The following is a 17,550-nucleotide window of genomic DNA, read 5'->3' as shown; positions in this document are numbered from 1 at the left end:
AAAGCTTCGCTTTACTTTAGTATTGAGCTGTCACTCTGACGGTGAACCGAGTTCATCGAGGGGTCGCATTTAGATGGTACATGGGAAACCTTTGACCACTCTATCTTGAGTTTATCTTTGGTCAAAGGTTTCCCATGTACCATCTAAATGCGACCCCTCGATGAACTCGGTTCACCGTCAGAGTGACAGCTCAATACTAAATTAAAGCGAAGCTTTGCGAAAAAGGATGCAACGTCGATCTTTGCGTCGTATCCATGACAATCAGTTATTACGAAAATAACAATACATTTTTCAGCAGAAAAATAAACAAACGGAGCTTTTCGTAGATCGGTAATTAGTTAATGTGTCTAAGTTAAGTTTCTGCTATTAATAATTAACTAATAAACTAGTCTACTGACTGATATATTACGTCAAATTCCGCAACGAAGTACCTTTGTATTAGATTTACCGAAGCCTTTGTATTAGATTTTGCAGAAGAATCAAGTGGATATGAGCTGTACGAATTTTTTTTTATTCTTAATTCTTACGAGATTCACCTGATCAGGATACTAACTGTAGGAAACAACCGAGCTCATATCAATAATTCTGGTCATCAGTGTTCCAGAAATAGGCATTTAGTAGTAAACGTAGTTGAACAATGTTTCACTCGTCGATTTGGACAACCTTTTTTTTCATAACAAGATTGTTTACAACTTTGATTTGATTCGTAACCATAGCATTTTGTCGACGCATTCTAAAAAACATTGACGCCTATTAACGAGGGGGTAGCTAATGCTTACTATTACTGAGTTCACTGGTTCACGGTTACTGATCCATATTTCGTTAATGGTTTGTATGAGACCTAGTAATCTTGAGTTTATCTTTGTACGTATATCTTGTTTGTTAAATTTCTATAGTCTATGGATGTGCTAAAAACATATTAATGGTAACATAAGAGGTAGTGTGTTAAGATATGAAGTAATTTGATCGAGTGAATGATTGGTCTATAAACCGGGTCTCGTAGTCAGAGACTGTACACGAATATCGTTGAATATAATACGTTCATACCGCCACAAGTCCTTGCTGACATCGCATTACAATTCACCCCAAATTATGCTTCGCGACGCGACGCCAAACACGCGGTAACCATAGCGAATGACCGGTGTCGATGACGCCACCGCGCGTTTCGCAAAACAAACCACACGTAAAGGTGCATGACGAGTTCACCAGCCCAGTTTTATTCGCCGTTGAACCATTGAACTCGGAAGTTGAAGGTGATCAACTCGTAGTGTTTAGTTAGAATTGACGGCCTCTAAAAAATGGATGCGGTACTGCTGGAACGTGAACGTGTCCTGTTCCGAATGAACGAGGAAATAAATGCCAAATCCAGAGGATTGTTCGAACTGAACGAAAACGCTAGCTGGATGAGTACTAAAAGACGTATGAGAAATAATAATCGTAAGATGAACAATAGTTCAGCATTGGCTGACAATTCGGAAACCAGTTCCGGTGATGGAGGAAACAAGGAGAATGATAGTGATCGGACTACCAATCCATCGGATACGGAAACGGAGTTCAACGACATCTCTCACTGTACGGATGATAAGTTCCACGATAGTGAAAAGGATTCTAACTCGTCGGATGGGACCCAACAGGATCTGCAGGTTGTGAAGAGTAGCGACAAAAAGATCAATAATAAAATCGTTGTCAAGCAGACTGGAAGCGCGAAAAATGTGAACAAGAACATGGCCGATGTGGTACCGAAAGTTTTAGAAAAGAAAAATATCAGCTCGGAGGGATTGATTAAGTAAGTACAATTTTTAAATTTAACGGAATGCTGCTAGTACTGGTTTCATCCACAGGTTCCTCAAGTCCAAGGTTGCCATCATTCATACGGAGCTGGAAACCGTTCAGAAGCACAACGAGGCAAATGTGAAAGATTTGAATTTGGCCTTGGATCGATTGAAACAGCTGGATAATTTTAAGGAGCAACTGCTGACGAAGAATGCTGCTCTGGAAAGAACGATTAAAAAGTTTGAAGATCGTAACTTGGAACTAGACAAGTTAGTTAAGGTAACTAATTGTAAACCGACACTTTGCATTCAATTTTCCGTCCTAGTACAGTAGTGTTAGTTTAAATGAAAATTAGTTATTCATATCTTGATGTTCAGTGGTCAAAGACATGAACTGTAATGAATACCTTATATTATTCATTTATTTATTTGCGCTAGGTCCGAACATATCTCGAATAATAATTTTAGTTTTATTTAACGTTAATTTTGCGTTGTGACACATATTATGGTAGATAACTTGGTTGTTAAAAAAGTGTTGCGAAACGTTTTTCTTAAATCAATTTTTTTCGATTTTTCTGAAAATTTTCTCACAGCTTTAATACGTTACTATTATAATTTATGGATGGGTTTCGCAATGTTAAACTTCATTTTTCGATTTAGTTGACATATCAATTCAATTTTACTTCTAATTTGTTCAGTTGTAGAGAACCACAATTTTATCATGCTAAAATATACGCTTGAACAAATTTTGAAATATTCAATCAAAAATTACTTTCCGATGCCACAAACTTTTCGCAATTAGTTGGCTAAAAATCATGTTATCAGACGATGATAAATTTAAGTGTATGGGGTATTCAGTTTAATAAACAACCTAAGAAGATCCTAGAGACCCAATTTCATATAAAAAAGTGACTGTTCACGAATTGCAGTCCACTCTGCTTCATTAAGGTGATCAAAACATGTAAAATTCCATTATTAGACGGCAAAATACGTCGCATTGTGGTTTACGTCAAATGTAATTTTCATTTTTCTAAGTGTGTAGTTACGTTTAATGTAACATTGTGGAAATGTCTATTACATTCTTATTGCACTTGGTAATTATATATGAGCGCACGACTGCCGGAAACCTGATAAGCAACATGTGGACGCTGACACACTTGAAACAAACAAAAATATAATATTTCATAAGCTTAATCAGCGTTAGTTGAATGTTGTCTTCATGATAACATATTTTGAAATGCGGGGTGGCGAGGGAATGTAGGGATAATTAGTCGGAGCGGAGGATGCGTTTGGAACAACCTAACAGATTTTGGTATAGGGTGGGTGAAGGGAAGTCGACGCTGAAACACTTGAAACCAGAGGTGGGTCCGGGAGGTTCAAACCCGCCAAAAATTTTCAACTCGTTAAGAAATTTTCAAATAGTTTCAATTTTAAAGTAATTTTCAACGGTTTTGCCTTTCTCAATAGAAGGGTATTGCAATTGCTCTAAAACCGACTTTTTAACGGAGGGCCGAGTGACATATACCATTCGATTCAGTTCGTCGAGTTCGGCAAATGTCTGTGTGTATGTATGTATGTGTGTGTGTATGTGCGTCTGTGTGTGTATGTGACCAAAAATGTCACTCATTTTTCTTACAGATGGCTGAACCGATTTTGACAAACTTAGTCTCAAATGAAAGGTGCAACGTTCCCATAGGCTGCTATTGAATTTCTAATGGATCCGACTTCCGGTTCCGGAATTACAGGGTGATGAGTACGAACACGCAGAAAATGTCGATTTTAATAAATTCTGCAATGAATGCATAAAGGTGAAAATTTTTCCAAAATATGACTACAACTGCTTCGATTTGTAGTATTAGGTCACTAACATCCATTCAAAGTCTATTTGGCCACATTGGCCACCATCATCGGTTCCGGAAGTCCCGGCGGAAGTATCTAAATTCAGAATAACAGTCACATCGGTTTCTCGGAGATGGCTAAACCGATTGAACTAAACTTGGTCTCAAATGAAAGGTATTGCGTCCCCGTAAATGGCTATTTAATTTCATCCCGATCCGACTTCCGGAGTTACAGGTTGTGGCGTGCGATCACATAGCAAATTGCGATTCAAACCGATACTCCGATGAAAGAAAAAAGGTAAAAATTTCGCTAAAATGTCTCTCAAACAACTTAAATTTGTTGTTCTAGGTCACCGACGGCCAACTAAACTTTCGTTGACTACATTGACCACCATAGACGGTTCCGGAAGTGCCCGGGAAAAGCGGCCATCTTTTAAAAATTACGAACTCACATCAGTTTCCCGGAAATGGTTGGGCCCATTTTCACAAACTTAGTCCCAAATGATAGCTATAGTATCCCCACAGATGTCTATAAAATTTCGTACGGATCGCTTATATGGGTCCGGAAATATAGACTAAACCGTCCGGCCACATATAAAATTCCCATATAAGCCGGAACTCAAAATTTTTTTTCAAAGGGGGGACCCCATGAAATTTCAGAAATCGAATTCGTATTTTTGATGCCAAATGGATCCACTGACTCCTCCTAAAGGCGTCATCTTGGGTGCATAGGAAGCATGGATTTGAAGCATTTGACGCAGTACCTGCATCACTTTGGACGATGTGAACGTGCAAGAGACGCTGGAATACGTCGTCTTCAAATGCCATAGATTCGATGAAGCTCAAAATGGCGGATAGTCGACAATATCGTTGAAGAGATATGCCACTACGAATCATATCTGAGATGCGGTCAAAAGAGTGGTTACCAGTATACTCTCTGAGCTGCAGAGAAAGTGGCGAAGGGGCCAAAAAAGCAACGCAGCCGACTAGAAAGCAGCCGTGAAATAACAAATCGGGTTCGGGAAAAACTCCGACGCAGGAGAATTCTCTGCCGGAGTAGACCAGATCCATCAACGGGGACCAGTTGAGAAGTACGTGACGTAGCCCCGGGTTCGGTTCAACGGGGTCCCAGCGAACCGGACACCAGGCTCCACCGGAATTGCCGGACCGACCTCGACACCTTACGGGAAGCTCGTGAGTAGGCTAGATTAACCGCCGAAGACTGGTTCAAGGAGATCGCATCGAACAGCCAGTAGCGGGTCGTTGGGGTGCCGGTGAACTGGAAGCTGCGCTCCACCCGAAATCGCTGGACAGAACTTGGCACCTACTGGCTGTCCCGTTGAGTAAGCTAGGTTCATCGACGGGAACTAGATCGAGTGGAAGTAGGGAGCTTAATGGCTGACGAAAGCAAGCATTGGTATCGGGATAAGTCCACCACCGAGGAATTCACAGTACGGTAGCTTTTAACTAGTTGGGTGCTAATTGGTTCATGAAACAGACATCGGTACCGAGAGAAAGTCACCCGCCGGGGAACTCTCAGTCGCAGTAGGGTAGTTTCACCGCCGGATAATATCCGAGTAGATTTCGATAAAACCTTTAGAAAGCGGGTTACGGTGTCGGAGCAATTTCCTCCGTTGGGAAATAGTCGGAGTAGGGTGAGTTCACTACCGGGGCCTATTCGAGTTGATCGTGATAAGGCTGGGTACTGAGTGACTCACAGAAACAAGAACTAAATGGCTCAGAAAATCAGCACGGGTCACTGGGCTCACTGGGGCAAGAACTAAATGGCGACGTAATAGATGGAAGCGAAAAGCAAGAGGAGAGTCGAGAGCTAAACGGAAAACTCGTGAGCAAAAGGAAGAGGTACGACGAAAGCACAACGAGCCCCCAACGAAGTAATTTCTTGATGGAAAGAAGGGCGAAAAAGGAGTGCTTTGAGTGGTTAGGAACGAAAGTGAGTCGTGAGTCCCATACAGTGTTGCGAAACGAGCGAGAAGCACATCAAGCTTGTTCGTTCTCGGGAAGCATGTCTAACGTTCTTCACCGCTCACGCCCGGGTGAAGTAAAATCGCGAGCGGAAATGCTCGCGAAAAACCCAAGCTTTCATCTAGCAGGTACCCGAGCAAATTTTCATGGGCGCAGACACCATACAACCCCTTAAAAAGACTATGAAACTGATCCGTTTCAAATTTCACGACCATCAAAATATTATAAAATTTTCTCAATAACACATAGATACACCAGTATATGGTTTTTACATGAGATCTAATGGACCATGGCGATGGGTTGCTCCCATTATAAACACTATATAGTGGGGGTGAATCTGGACCTTGAGTAAAGGGGTTTTATCGGCTTCTCACTTGCTCGGGTATCTAGCGTAATGGCAGGACGCGTTTATCGCGAAAGCTCGTCTGCTGTGCTACCTAGCACGCGAGAAATGAATTGAAGAGCAAGGTGAGCGTGAATGTACGAAGATCACGGACTACTAAGAGTATTCTCGCTATTTCGCGTGAACGAGAAAGGATTTTTCGCCCCAACGAAGAAGAATTTTTAATTGATTTGGAGAAAGGAGAAAGGTGCAATTACACCATTACATGCGCTGAAACAGATTTTTAACTTTTTTAACATAGGTTTTATCTCATCATAAGTGGTTTCAACAATTTCGTTTTAAGGCGATTCTTGATTTGAAACATTGTCATTGTCGGTCTTGGTGTCGCGAAACGCGATGTTTTATTCTTTGCTTAATCGCTATTGCGATTCCTACGCCTAATTTAACAATTCGACTAAACCGAATTAACAAAATTAGGTTATTCTTTAATTTAATGCTTTGCTTTAAAAAGCTTTCGGTCTCGACGGCAATATGCACATTACGTGTTCTAAAGAAGTTGAAAAATTCGCCTTTACACGTTTAGTGAACGAGCAATTTAGTATATTTAAATGATTATTTAAAGTCATTATGTATTGAGCTTTATACTCATACTCATTAAAATTATGTATGCAAATTCTTTCCCATTTGAAATGCTTCAAACGTGAAGATAGTATTTAGCAGTAAAGTCATCAATTGAAACATTGCTTGTTGCAAAAAATGCTTCTGGTGTGACTGAGATGAAAGATCCTTGTATATTCAGAGAAGTTGTAGCTCTACATTGAATCGGTTGACTCGGAATCTTAAAAAGATTTTTTAAAAGGCAGTCTAAGACGCACGTAATTTTTTTCTTTGTAGCTTTTAATGCGCAGAACGAGAATTTATATTTTTTTTCTCGAATAGGACATGCACAGAAATTCGATTTATCATAACAACACTTGTTCAGATTTTGAATACTTCCCCCGTCTATAATGCTCTTCCTTAATCCGCACGAGTAACATAAACTGTGATTTTTTCTAATACTTTCAATTACACTGTGCTACAGTGATTTTGTACTTTTCAATTGACGTAGTATAAGCTGTAGGTCTCATCAAATGAAACATAAAACAATGTCTGAAAAATATTGTATGATTGTATTTTGATGAGACCTACAACCTGTACTAGGTCACTTGCAGTGAATAAAAGCACTGTCGCACCGTATTACCCATATGATAACATGTAATTTGGAGAAAAAAGATAAGAAAGTCCGCAACTTAGCTGTAACCGTCATTATTGAGGTGGGCGAAACTGATTCAGGTCTTTTTCCAACGATGGGGGACCGGAACATAATGCTCTAATCATAAGTTGTTGAGTAGTAACATTTATTCGCTTGTATGATTTGTACCGCTCGTTTTATGCAAATGTATTACGTTTAACCACTTTCACTTTCTCTTACCGACAGGAAAAAGATGTACACATTCTCAACGCAGCAAAAGAGCTATCAACAGCTCGGACGGATATTCGCTGTTTGACTCAAAACAACCAAAATATGGAAAAGAAGCTATTCAAAGCACAGGAAGATATCGACGGTCTTAAAATAAAATTAACCATCACCAATGATGCTGAAAAGGTATCTTTCAAATACTTTGCGCATCAAAATTGCCTTAATGCAAAGATTTGCCTTTACAATACAAATATTTCCAAACATTGCCTATACAACGTATGTTTCTCACCTTTCCAATCTCTAACACTTCAGGAAACTCGGGATGCAGCCCGTCAGGAGCGATTAACCTACGAAAAACAAATTAAGCAATTAAGGAAACAAAGAAGCGAGGTATTGACCGATTACAAGAAGCTGCTGTTGGCCGTAGATCAGATGAAGAAGCAAAATTTCCACCTGGATCAAGCACGCCTCATTAGCGACTTCGAGCAAGATTATTTCAGGCATTTGGATGATGGTTCGTCCGTTTCCCTGTCCCATTGAATTACGTGTGCGTTGCTCTTTAATAGGAAATAGCTACTCAGAAGTGCTGTGTGTTTTGAAAAGTTTTAGAATTTTTTGTACAGCAACACTATATTCTAATTATCGAATCGTAGACTGAACCATCGAGTGGGATTTACCTTTGTGTAGACTTATTACCACTAACCAATAAAGTTTACTCATACCCTTAGCATATACAGACCACAAATTAACCTGACTGCATTGTTGCGATGCATCTTTCCACCAGCCGGTCAGACAAATAACTCGTCATGAAGAATGCACCTTCAATTTCCTGGTAAAACACACTGACAATGTCATGCTAATGCGGTGTCGTGGCGTGTCGGCTGACTTCATAATGTTCCAATGTTCCACGGTATTGTCTTGCGCGTATGGTTCACGTTCCAACATTCGTTCTACGTATTAATTCTCGCTGTATTATATTTGTTTTTCTGTGCTAGTCGTTTCGCTCCACCTGGGTCTTTATGTTCATGAACGTCAATGTTGATGTGGTCTTTGCTGCGACCGTCATTATCATCATCATCATCATCATCATCATTATCATCATACTCTTCGTAATCAGTGGTTGCGTTTTTATTTTGTTTTTGTTTCTTTGCATTCGTACACCGTGATGCTATGCTTACTACATACATACTTTGTGGTATGCATGCGATCGAGCTACCCGTAGTAATCTTGGGCGCCATATTGGAATAAACGTTGGTTTGTGTGACTTCTACTCAACCGCTGCTGTGTCGAAGTACTGATCACCTGTCCACTGAGCCAGTGTTAGTTGCGAACTGTTATTGAGTACACACTGTAGATGGTGGAAAACTGTAAAGTTGTCGAAACACTGTATGTCACTTATTTAACTTTCGGGTGTTTGCATTATTGAACGATAGCTTCCATGGAAATAAAGGAATGGATATATTTTTTTACATTTTAACGACATTCAATTAGCTAGAGATTACTGGGTAGGGAAAGTTATGAAAATTTGAGCCATAGTACTCAAGTGGGAGCAAGGATGTGAAGTAAACAGAACGGAAAACTAGAAGTGGCAGGATCCTTAGAACAGGCTTAATATCGTACGGGTTTACTCTTTGTCTTCTGTTAATGAGGGTCAAGCTTAGGCAGTATAACTACGAATCACCCGAGTTCACTAACATGTGTCCTGGTAATGATAGACGTGTCCATCTTTACCGTGACAACCGACAAAAATTAAGCCACGCAAGATCACCACTGAAAACCTGTCGACGATTAGCATCAATCTTCATGATGATTGCTGCTGTTCATCTCTGTTTGCCTTTCGAATGCCGGGATAGATTTTTATTAGACTATTGTCACTGTGCTTGCAGTCGTAGCGGATTTGCTACATTGTGTAAGGCAATAGCTGTGTCTACAGCGGCTACCCACCGCTGCCGATGGATTCCCATCAGTTCCTTTTTCTAGCTAATTGAATGTCGTTAAAATGTAAAAAAGAAAATGTGACTAACATAGTCGAAATAAAAAGGACAAAAGAATGGATATATTTACAGTTATAGACCAAATAATAAGATCACTGCGGTGCTAATATTTCTTTTTGCGCCACTTGTTGCGTTGTGTTGCGTTGCGTTGCGTTGTGACGATGATTTTGGCGGATTGCACACTGACTTCATCACGTATGACTGCTGATTATCTAATAAGAGTTGTTTATGAAATGGTAAGTAGGAATTCATACCAATCCGACCCATATTAAAACCTCAACACATGATAGCCATCATTGCCGGCCGCCCTCATCTCCATCGTTCACGGGGAAGGATAAAGGGAAGTGTTGATGATCCACCTACTTAACGGAAGGACGACGATTCATCAGACTCTTCCATAGGTGTCGCGGAGTTGGTGGTTTGGAAGGGTATAAGGTCTAGGATTCGCTCCAAGCAAGCGATGCGACCTGTAAAGAATATTTTATTATGTAATTGTTTAGTTAGTCTTCGAGTACACGATCACTCGAAAAAGAAAAGATCTTGTTTCGATTTTCGTAATTTTTATTCACGTTATCGTGAGATTTCAGTCATGAGTAAAGTGATTCATGCTCATAATTTCAGGATCCTAGTCACGATTTTGAATATTTCATTAACGAGTAATGTGATTTATGTCCATGATTGCAGGAACTTTGTCATAGTTTTCATAATTTCTGTTCATGTTGTCGTCACGAGTAGGGATTCATTTTTATTTATGTCCATGATTTCAATTTTTGCTATTTTTGTCACGAGTTGTGTGATTTATGTTTATAATTTCAGGACCTTAGTCGCGATTTTTGTAATTTCTGTTTATCTTATCGTGATATTTTATTCTAGAGCTTACTTTCAAATTTGACACGTGGAGTAATGTGACATGATGTCAGCAGTTTCATCGTGGTATTCGTAATTTCTTTTCGCTTTGTCGCGATCTGTTATTTTTTGTTTACTATTACTATTTTTAGGTGAACTGAATCATAAAAGTGTGACTGGTTCTGTAAACTATATATCACGAACACAATTTGTGGCGCTCAGCGCAGTTTTAGTTTTCTATCCAGACATCACACTGCACGGTATCAAATGAATAACGATGTTCGAGGTCCTAATATTTTTTTTGTATCTACAGCTTGTATCTATTCTTGGTCGCTAGCAGCTGGATATTCCATGAAAAGTGCACGGAACAAGAACTAATACTCCAAATTTTGTGAAATTAGTTCACGTAAAAATTTCATTATACTAGAAATCATGAACTAGTTGACGAATACATGAGTAGTTCATTACATACTTGGGAACTATTTCACGAGCACGGATGTTGGATCGTGAGCAATATACTAGGTTTTACACCAACCGACATAACCCAAAAAATGAGCCGGATGAACTTCATTTGACAATTCTCGGTGGTTTGTTTACATGGAAGTTACGTGAGTTCGAATGTAACAGATGAGCACCCGTTGCACTCGCACTCACGCAACTGACAAAGTAAACAAACCGCCGAGAATTGTCAAACATGAACTTCATTCATCATGAGTTCATTCATATCGTCATCTTGTAGAACTCAATTAGGAATTATGAACCTGTTTACGATTACATGAATAATATTTTATGGATTTGTGAACTATTTCACAAGCACGAATGGTAACTTGTGACTATTATACTAGATAAAATGAACTAGTTTACGACATGAATAACATTTTATAATTTTGTGATTTATTTCACGGGTACGCATGGTCAGTCGTGACTATTATACCAGGAATCATGAACGAGTTCTCGAATACATGAATAATATTTCATGATATTGTGAACTGCTTCAGGAGCACGAATGGTAAGTCTTGACTAATATATTAGGCATCACGAATTAGTTCTCGAGGATTGAATAGATTCATGAATAAAATTCCGAATTACGTGAAATAGATCACGAGAAATATCCACAATGTTTTGATTTTGCGAACTAATGTGCCTAAGTCTATGAATAACATCATGAGTCAACTGAGTTTAATGATCATAAAGTTGTGAACTAGTTCACGTACGGATAATCGATTTGGTAATGACAAGGAAACCGTGACTGAATTTCACAAAACAAAATATTTACACTATTTCCACGTTATGAGGGCATCACTAAAGCGAAATTGAACATAATTATAAAATACATGAGTATTCTTCATAGTTTTGTTTTCGTAGCGTAAAAACGTAAATATTACAGAATTCATGGTACTTAATTGACGATTTTAGGAACAATGTTTATACGGTTTAACGGTGGCGCCGGATGGATGAGGATGGCAAGATACAGGAGGTTGTTTAGTCGGTAGGATTAACTACTTCAAACCAATCAGACACTATCGCTACCCAATTCCATTCTTTCTCGATAATAGACATTTACCCAATTTGTTGAGCTGAGTCGATTGGTACACAATACTCGGCCTTCCAGGTCTCATAAAAAGCCGTCAAAGTTTACCCTTTCTTTTATAAGAAACGTAGAAAAATCAAAACCCTCCCCATGAACATTTTCTGCGCACGGGCCTGGACGACCATAATATTTATTTTGCTCCATTTGTGTAAGTAAACTCAACTTAGCAGAAAATTGCATCAAAAGCTTATTTTAAACAATTTTGTGAGTTTATAAAGATAAAGAGGTTATCATTTTTGATTTTAATAAAAGAACTGGTGAAAGAGAGAAAATTGCAGCGAGATATTGTTTCCGATTCTAGAAAGACCGACAAGATGCTATTTAATGTTCGCCATGACCCGAAACCACGTGTAGCAAGACAGCATCTACCTTTCATAAACATGAACAATGATTCTCACGAACAAAAAATACCACAATTAATACGATACTCAATAGTGGTGAGCAGCTTGAAATAAAATCGATTTTGCCAGATTGATCATTTTAATTGAAAAAAAACGGTATTGTCGTATATCGACCCCAAAAGATGTAATGAAAAAGAATATGTAAATGAAAACGAAAACTTTTCTAAGACGAACGAAAAAAAAAATTTTGTGCGACCAACGAAATCGTTCGTAATATACATAAACCTTTTTTTTAAATAACGAAACATTTCGTTTCATTCACGAAAAAATTTCGTTATCAACGAAAAACGAAATTCGTGCAAGGTACACTAAATATGTAAAATTTACAAAAACTTTCGTTCACCAAGCGGCCATGAAATGAACGATACCTGCTATTTACAGTGCACGAAAATACTTCGTTACAGAAAACGACGAATGAACTCGTGCATTGCACGATCATTTTCGTTATACTTACAAATTTATATTTTCAGTGTAACGAGTAACGCCGATAAATTATCATGAAAACTGTATCGTGTTAACAACCCTGTTTTGTACATTTACTTTATTAAATTCATTTTGTTTAGCTTATTCATTTTGAATATTCGACTAATTATATGGTGCTAATAAAAAAAAATTGAATGTACTTTTAAAGTGATATACCAAATGTTGTAGATCTGATCAAATACAACACAAACCACGTTTCATCAATTTAATATACCCTCAAAATCTTGATTTGAAGCAAAAAACAATTTTTTGGAACTTTCGGCACTAAAAATTTTTCAATCGATTTTAAATTTTTCCAACGGTATGCTATGTTATGTTCCTTTGTTAAAAGTACTATGCGGTTTTGGGACAACGATATGAAAGCTACCATTATTTTGCAATTTTTTCATTAAAAATATGAAAGTGCTCAACATTGTAGTATTTTATCTTTGAAAAATCGTAATATATTGCATTTAAAATGCTTACAATTATTTTTTTCACACGTTGGGCCAAAGACTAAATAACCTGATAAGCATTTAAACGGGAAAAAATAATAAAGTGATTACTTGAACCGTTCTTGCGATATCCGTGCTACCGACTTTGAAGACAAGGTTTCGAGAGTTTAAAGCAAAATTTTGTTTATTTCTCCAACTTCAGGAGGAAGGACTGGTTGAGGCGGTTTTAGAAATTGATGCCTTAAATGTTAATAATTCAATGCACATTAAAAGAAAGAAATAGATTTTTTAGAAAGAAAACTCCTACCACAGACAAACAGACATAACACTCTAAATTTCACCATCGCTCATGTTGAATTTTGCAAATTTGTTAGTGTGCAGTAACTTAAAAACTTTCTGTTCCGATTTGGATTGTGATAACGTATTTTACTTATAATTCAAATTTAGATCAGTAATATATTAAGCTAAATTTCAGTTGAGCTGTCGGTGAAACTTCTGTTATTGTGCTTCCCCTTTTGGCTTACATATTGTATATCCAAAATCAGACTGTTGAAAATTGCTTGATGGTCGCTTTCTGGGCATATTTGCTTGAACAATATGCATTACAAGGTCTTGATCAGGAACAAGATGCGGGAACTGGTGCTAAAGAGAAACAATTGGAAGATCCATTCCACGAGGAGCATATTGCTGCAAAAGCTTATTTTAAATGGCAAATGAGGAAAGTGGAATCAATGATTTTGACTAGATTCGGAAGTCGATGTCAAGGACGTGTAATAGGTTTGCTTGCGATGTGAATGGATCGCTGAGGCAGCACCGACAAGCATGGAACAAAACTCAAACCAAAAATATACAAAAATACTATTATGTGTTTAAACTATAATATTTTTTGCATACATGACATTCGTCCACGGCTGACTACCTCAAATATCTCCTATTCTGTACTAATTACTGGCCCTCATTCTTTGCTATTCTAAACCGGCTTTGTCTCTTATTTTTACTCACGGATCCGCATCACGTCTGCCTTAGCATGCCATCCCGGGTTTCCTCCTAACCGTGCTCTTCATCACCACTATCATGCTTCACACCACAGTTTTGGCTTCGAGTCCTGGTGACATCAGCTTGTTACCGGCGCGCAGAGGCTCTCCTCCTGTCGTTCTCTGTCGTGCTGCCAGTCGTTCGCTTCACTTCGATTCCGTGGTGACCGACGAATCTGTTAATGAATCGTCCTCCTGATTTGGCAAATCTGAGAAAAGGGCCCTGAAGGAAACGCCACTTAGCTTGTGTTCGACCATATCTTGACGATGCACGTACCCTTTCCGGTGTTGTTTTCCGAGATGGGTGATCGTACCGACCCGTTATTGATCTTATGTGCTGGGCACCGTTTGAATCTTTCTAGGTCCCTCGACTTGGCTTATTAGCTCAATAAGGCTCCTGTAGCGAACCAGGGAATGCTTGATTGTAGCTTGTGCTAATGGATCCAATCAAGCCAAAATGGTCATGTGCGTTTGATGTGTCACTTTCTTATTGTTATAAAATTGGCACTATCAGTCCCAGTTTCAGCAAAATATTTTCACATATTTACCCGATCTACTATCCGTATTTAGAATGGACCATGGTAAGTTTCCAATATATATACATATATATATATATATATATATATATATATATATATATATATATATATATATATATATATATATATATATATATATATATATATATATATATATATATATATATATATATATATATATATATATATATATATATATATATATATATATATATATATATATATATATATATATATATATATATATATATATATATATTTCGAAGCTGAGTCTGCTAAACGTCTATGTTCAACGCCCATACTATCGCAAATAACAATCAAATACCAATTATGGGTGGAATATTGTTTTTCGCAATATTATTCTACCATTTTTAGACGCCTCTGGTCTTGCGAATCAGTACACAGGAAGCAAATTGATCAAACAAAATGGACTTCAAGAAATCACGAATTCACACTGCATTACTGCGTAACAATAACAGTATAACTAAATTTGTTTCCTTGCATTCATCTGGCAAATTTTGTAACTGAAACCGTTCATTCGAGGAGCATAATGTAGGAAGCATAACTCGTATTATACGGAATGGTCTCGCACTAGTGTAAGCAGTTTTCAACGAAAATAAGCATACATATAGAAGCTTACGATTATCAATCTGTCAAAAGTGCGCAGCGTCGCTATCTTCGATGAGGTGAAAACAAAAGTTGAGCAGGAACGACGGTAGGTAGCGCTAATGGCACACAGATATGATCTGTTAAGTTTGAACGATAGAATTCACTAATTATTCTTCATAGTGTTATGTCTGTTTGTCTGTGCTCCACTACCTTCAGGTAGTGTGGTTCTTGAAATAGCAGATTTCTTATATTATCTTTCCATGTTTATTAATTTCTCGCAAATGCTTTGTTCTAGAGATTTTTTGAACTTTCCTTGACACACATTTTTGCTGAAGCCATGCTGTTCCTATCCCTTTTATTTATTGGGACAATTACAAACCTGAATATCTTCTAGGATTGCGATTAGATTTTCAATTTATCAATCCCATTTGAAAGATCGATATTTTATTAGTTTTTTTGAGAATTAATTAACTTGATTTATTTTCAAACAAAATTATGCTTTTTAACCAAAATTGAGCGAAATAAACAAAAGCACCATGCAGTAAAATGTTTGAGTTTTGCTGTAAAGTGTACCAAAGAAAACGGAATCAAATGATATTTTACACCTACTTAACTCTAGAACAGTTTTTGAACAATATTTTTGAACAGGCGAATGATTTTGGAATAAAGTTAACCAATTTAATTATAAATTCAATAAAAATTAGGTATATTTAGCGCGATTTTAGTCCGGGGTACCAATGTACCCCGCAAAACCGTTTACGTGTAGAGTCACGAAACCGTTGTAGGGTTAAAATTAAAGGCATTGCACTGGCAGTGAAAATTCTACTGGACTTTTGAATTTTATGAAAACTTGAATAAAGTTAAATTTTCTAATTTTTTTTCAATAACTTCATTCCACTTCACATATTTAATTAAAAATCATTTTAACATTTTTGAAGTCACAAAGTGAAAATAAAATCTGAAAGAAAAGGATCCACTTTTGGCATTGTTCCGCTTTTGGCAACTGAAATTAAAAATATAGTTGCCAAAAACGGAATCCTACTGTACGACGAATATCGATTTATTTGAATGTACTTTTTCTATGACCGTCATTGCTTTTAGTTCACTCAGTAGTTTGTTTTTATACGGTATATATTATTGAAAATGCTATATGACTTTTCATTAAGGAGGGTTTCAGCGTGAAAAAAACACTTTTTTGCGAATTATTTTAAAACTTTGCGAGAAGCGAAGTGATCAAAACTTTTGTACATTATACTGTAAAGTTTCAATAATATGCTGTAATTTTTCTATGCAAAAATATCGACAAATGACTCGATGACGAAGCTTTTTGTAGAACATCTCAGGAAATAAATATGATTTGCGATGTTACCTGCCATTCAAACTACCGATTTCTTTCAAACCTTGCACCCACATTCTATATGAAAAATCCCTAATCCCTACGTTGAATTTTTGAGATTAATTTCAAAATCGGTGCAGTAGTCGCATTTTATTGATATGATACACTATAATGTACAATAGTTTTGATCAATTCGCTTCACGCAATGTTCTAAAAAAATCCGTAAAGTGTTTTTTTCCACGCTGAAACCTTTAACCGACCACCCCCTCCCCACCCTTAAATAGATATATTTTACTACAATATACTTCTCGTCTCACCAGTTTCAAAATGCTAGCTGAAAACCTCTATTTTTTGATAAGCGAGCATGTGGTCAAATCGAAAAAATAGCTCCAATTGCACGAACACCATCTTACTGCTGTGCACTATAAAAAATATCGAATGAAACACACAACGTCGACAACGGTGATCAGCATCATCATCACAACCATCATCAATCTCTTCATGCAACACACGAACACTCCACCAGCGGAGGCCAGCACACAAGCAGGAAACCTGTTCCGTCGACTCGAGTGGTTGGCGCGGTGCGCTGCAATGAAACAACAAAACAGAGGAAACAGGCCCGGTCGAGCAACAGCCCGACTTGGGAGATTCAAGGTATTCCTGTCTGCGGTCGAGTTGAAGTCACCGCTGCTCAGCCCAGCTCATGCTACTCGGTACTGGCTGGCTCAGTATGTTTCTTGCTTCGGTCTGCTTCGTGTGTGCCTTTTTGTCCGCTGGCGGTTGATGTAAGTTGTTTCGCGAGTGCACCGTTCACTGTGGCCACCCATCATCATCATCTGGTCGTTTGGAGGTTTCGACCCGTGGTTTTTTTATTGTTGCTATCTC

General features: G+C 37.8%; 2 protein-coding genes across 2 annotated transcripts in view; both read left to right on the top strand.

Annotated features, from left to right (window-relative positions):
• Positions 1 to 1,295: 1,295 nt before the first annotated feature.
• Positions 1,296 to 8,329, top strand: LOC131693003 (dynein regulatory complex protein 1-like; the record flags this gene model as incomplete). Its single annotated transcript, XM_058980438.1, has 4 exons — positions 1,296 to 1,786; positions 1,842 to 2,052; positions 7,417 to 7,584; positions 7,711 to 8,329. Coding segments are annotated over 4 exons (1,098 nt in total), but the record flags the coding sequence as incomplete, so codon positions are not given.
• Positions 8,330 to 17,320: 8,991 nt separating this feature from the next.
• Positions 17,321 to 17,550, top strand: part of LOC131688875 (cuticlin-4) — a 142,673-nt gene continuing 142,443 nt past the window's right edge. The window contains exon 1 of the mRNA XM_058973466.1: positions 17,321 to 17,450. The gene's annotated coding sequence lies outside the window, so the exon portion shown is untranslated. The remainder of the gene's footprint in view (positions 17,451 to 17,550) is intronic.

The sequence above is a fragment of the Topomyia yanbarensis genome, chromosome 3 (assembly GCF_030247195.1).
Source record: "Topomyia yanbarensis strain Yona2022 chromosome 3, ASM3024719v1, whole genome shotgun sequence".
Lineage (NCBI taxonomy): Eukaryota > Metazoa > Arthropoda > Insecta > Diptera > Culicidae > Topomyia > Topomyia yanbarensis.
The sequence above is the reverse complement of the archived record's forward strand: the minus strand, read 5'-3'. Positions and strand labels throughout refer to the sequence as shown.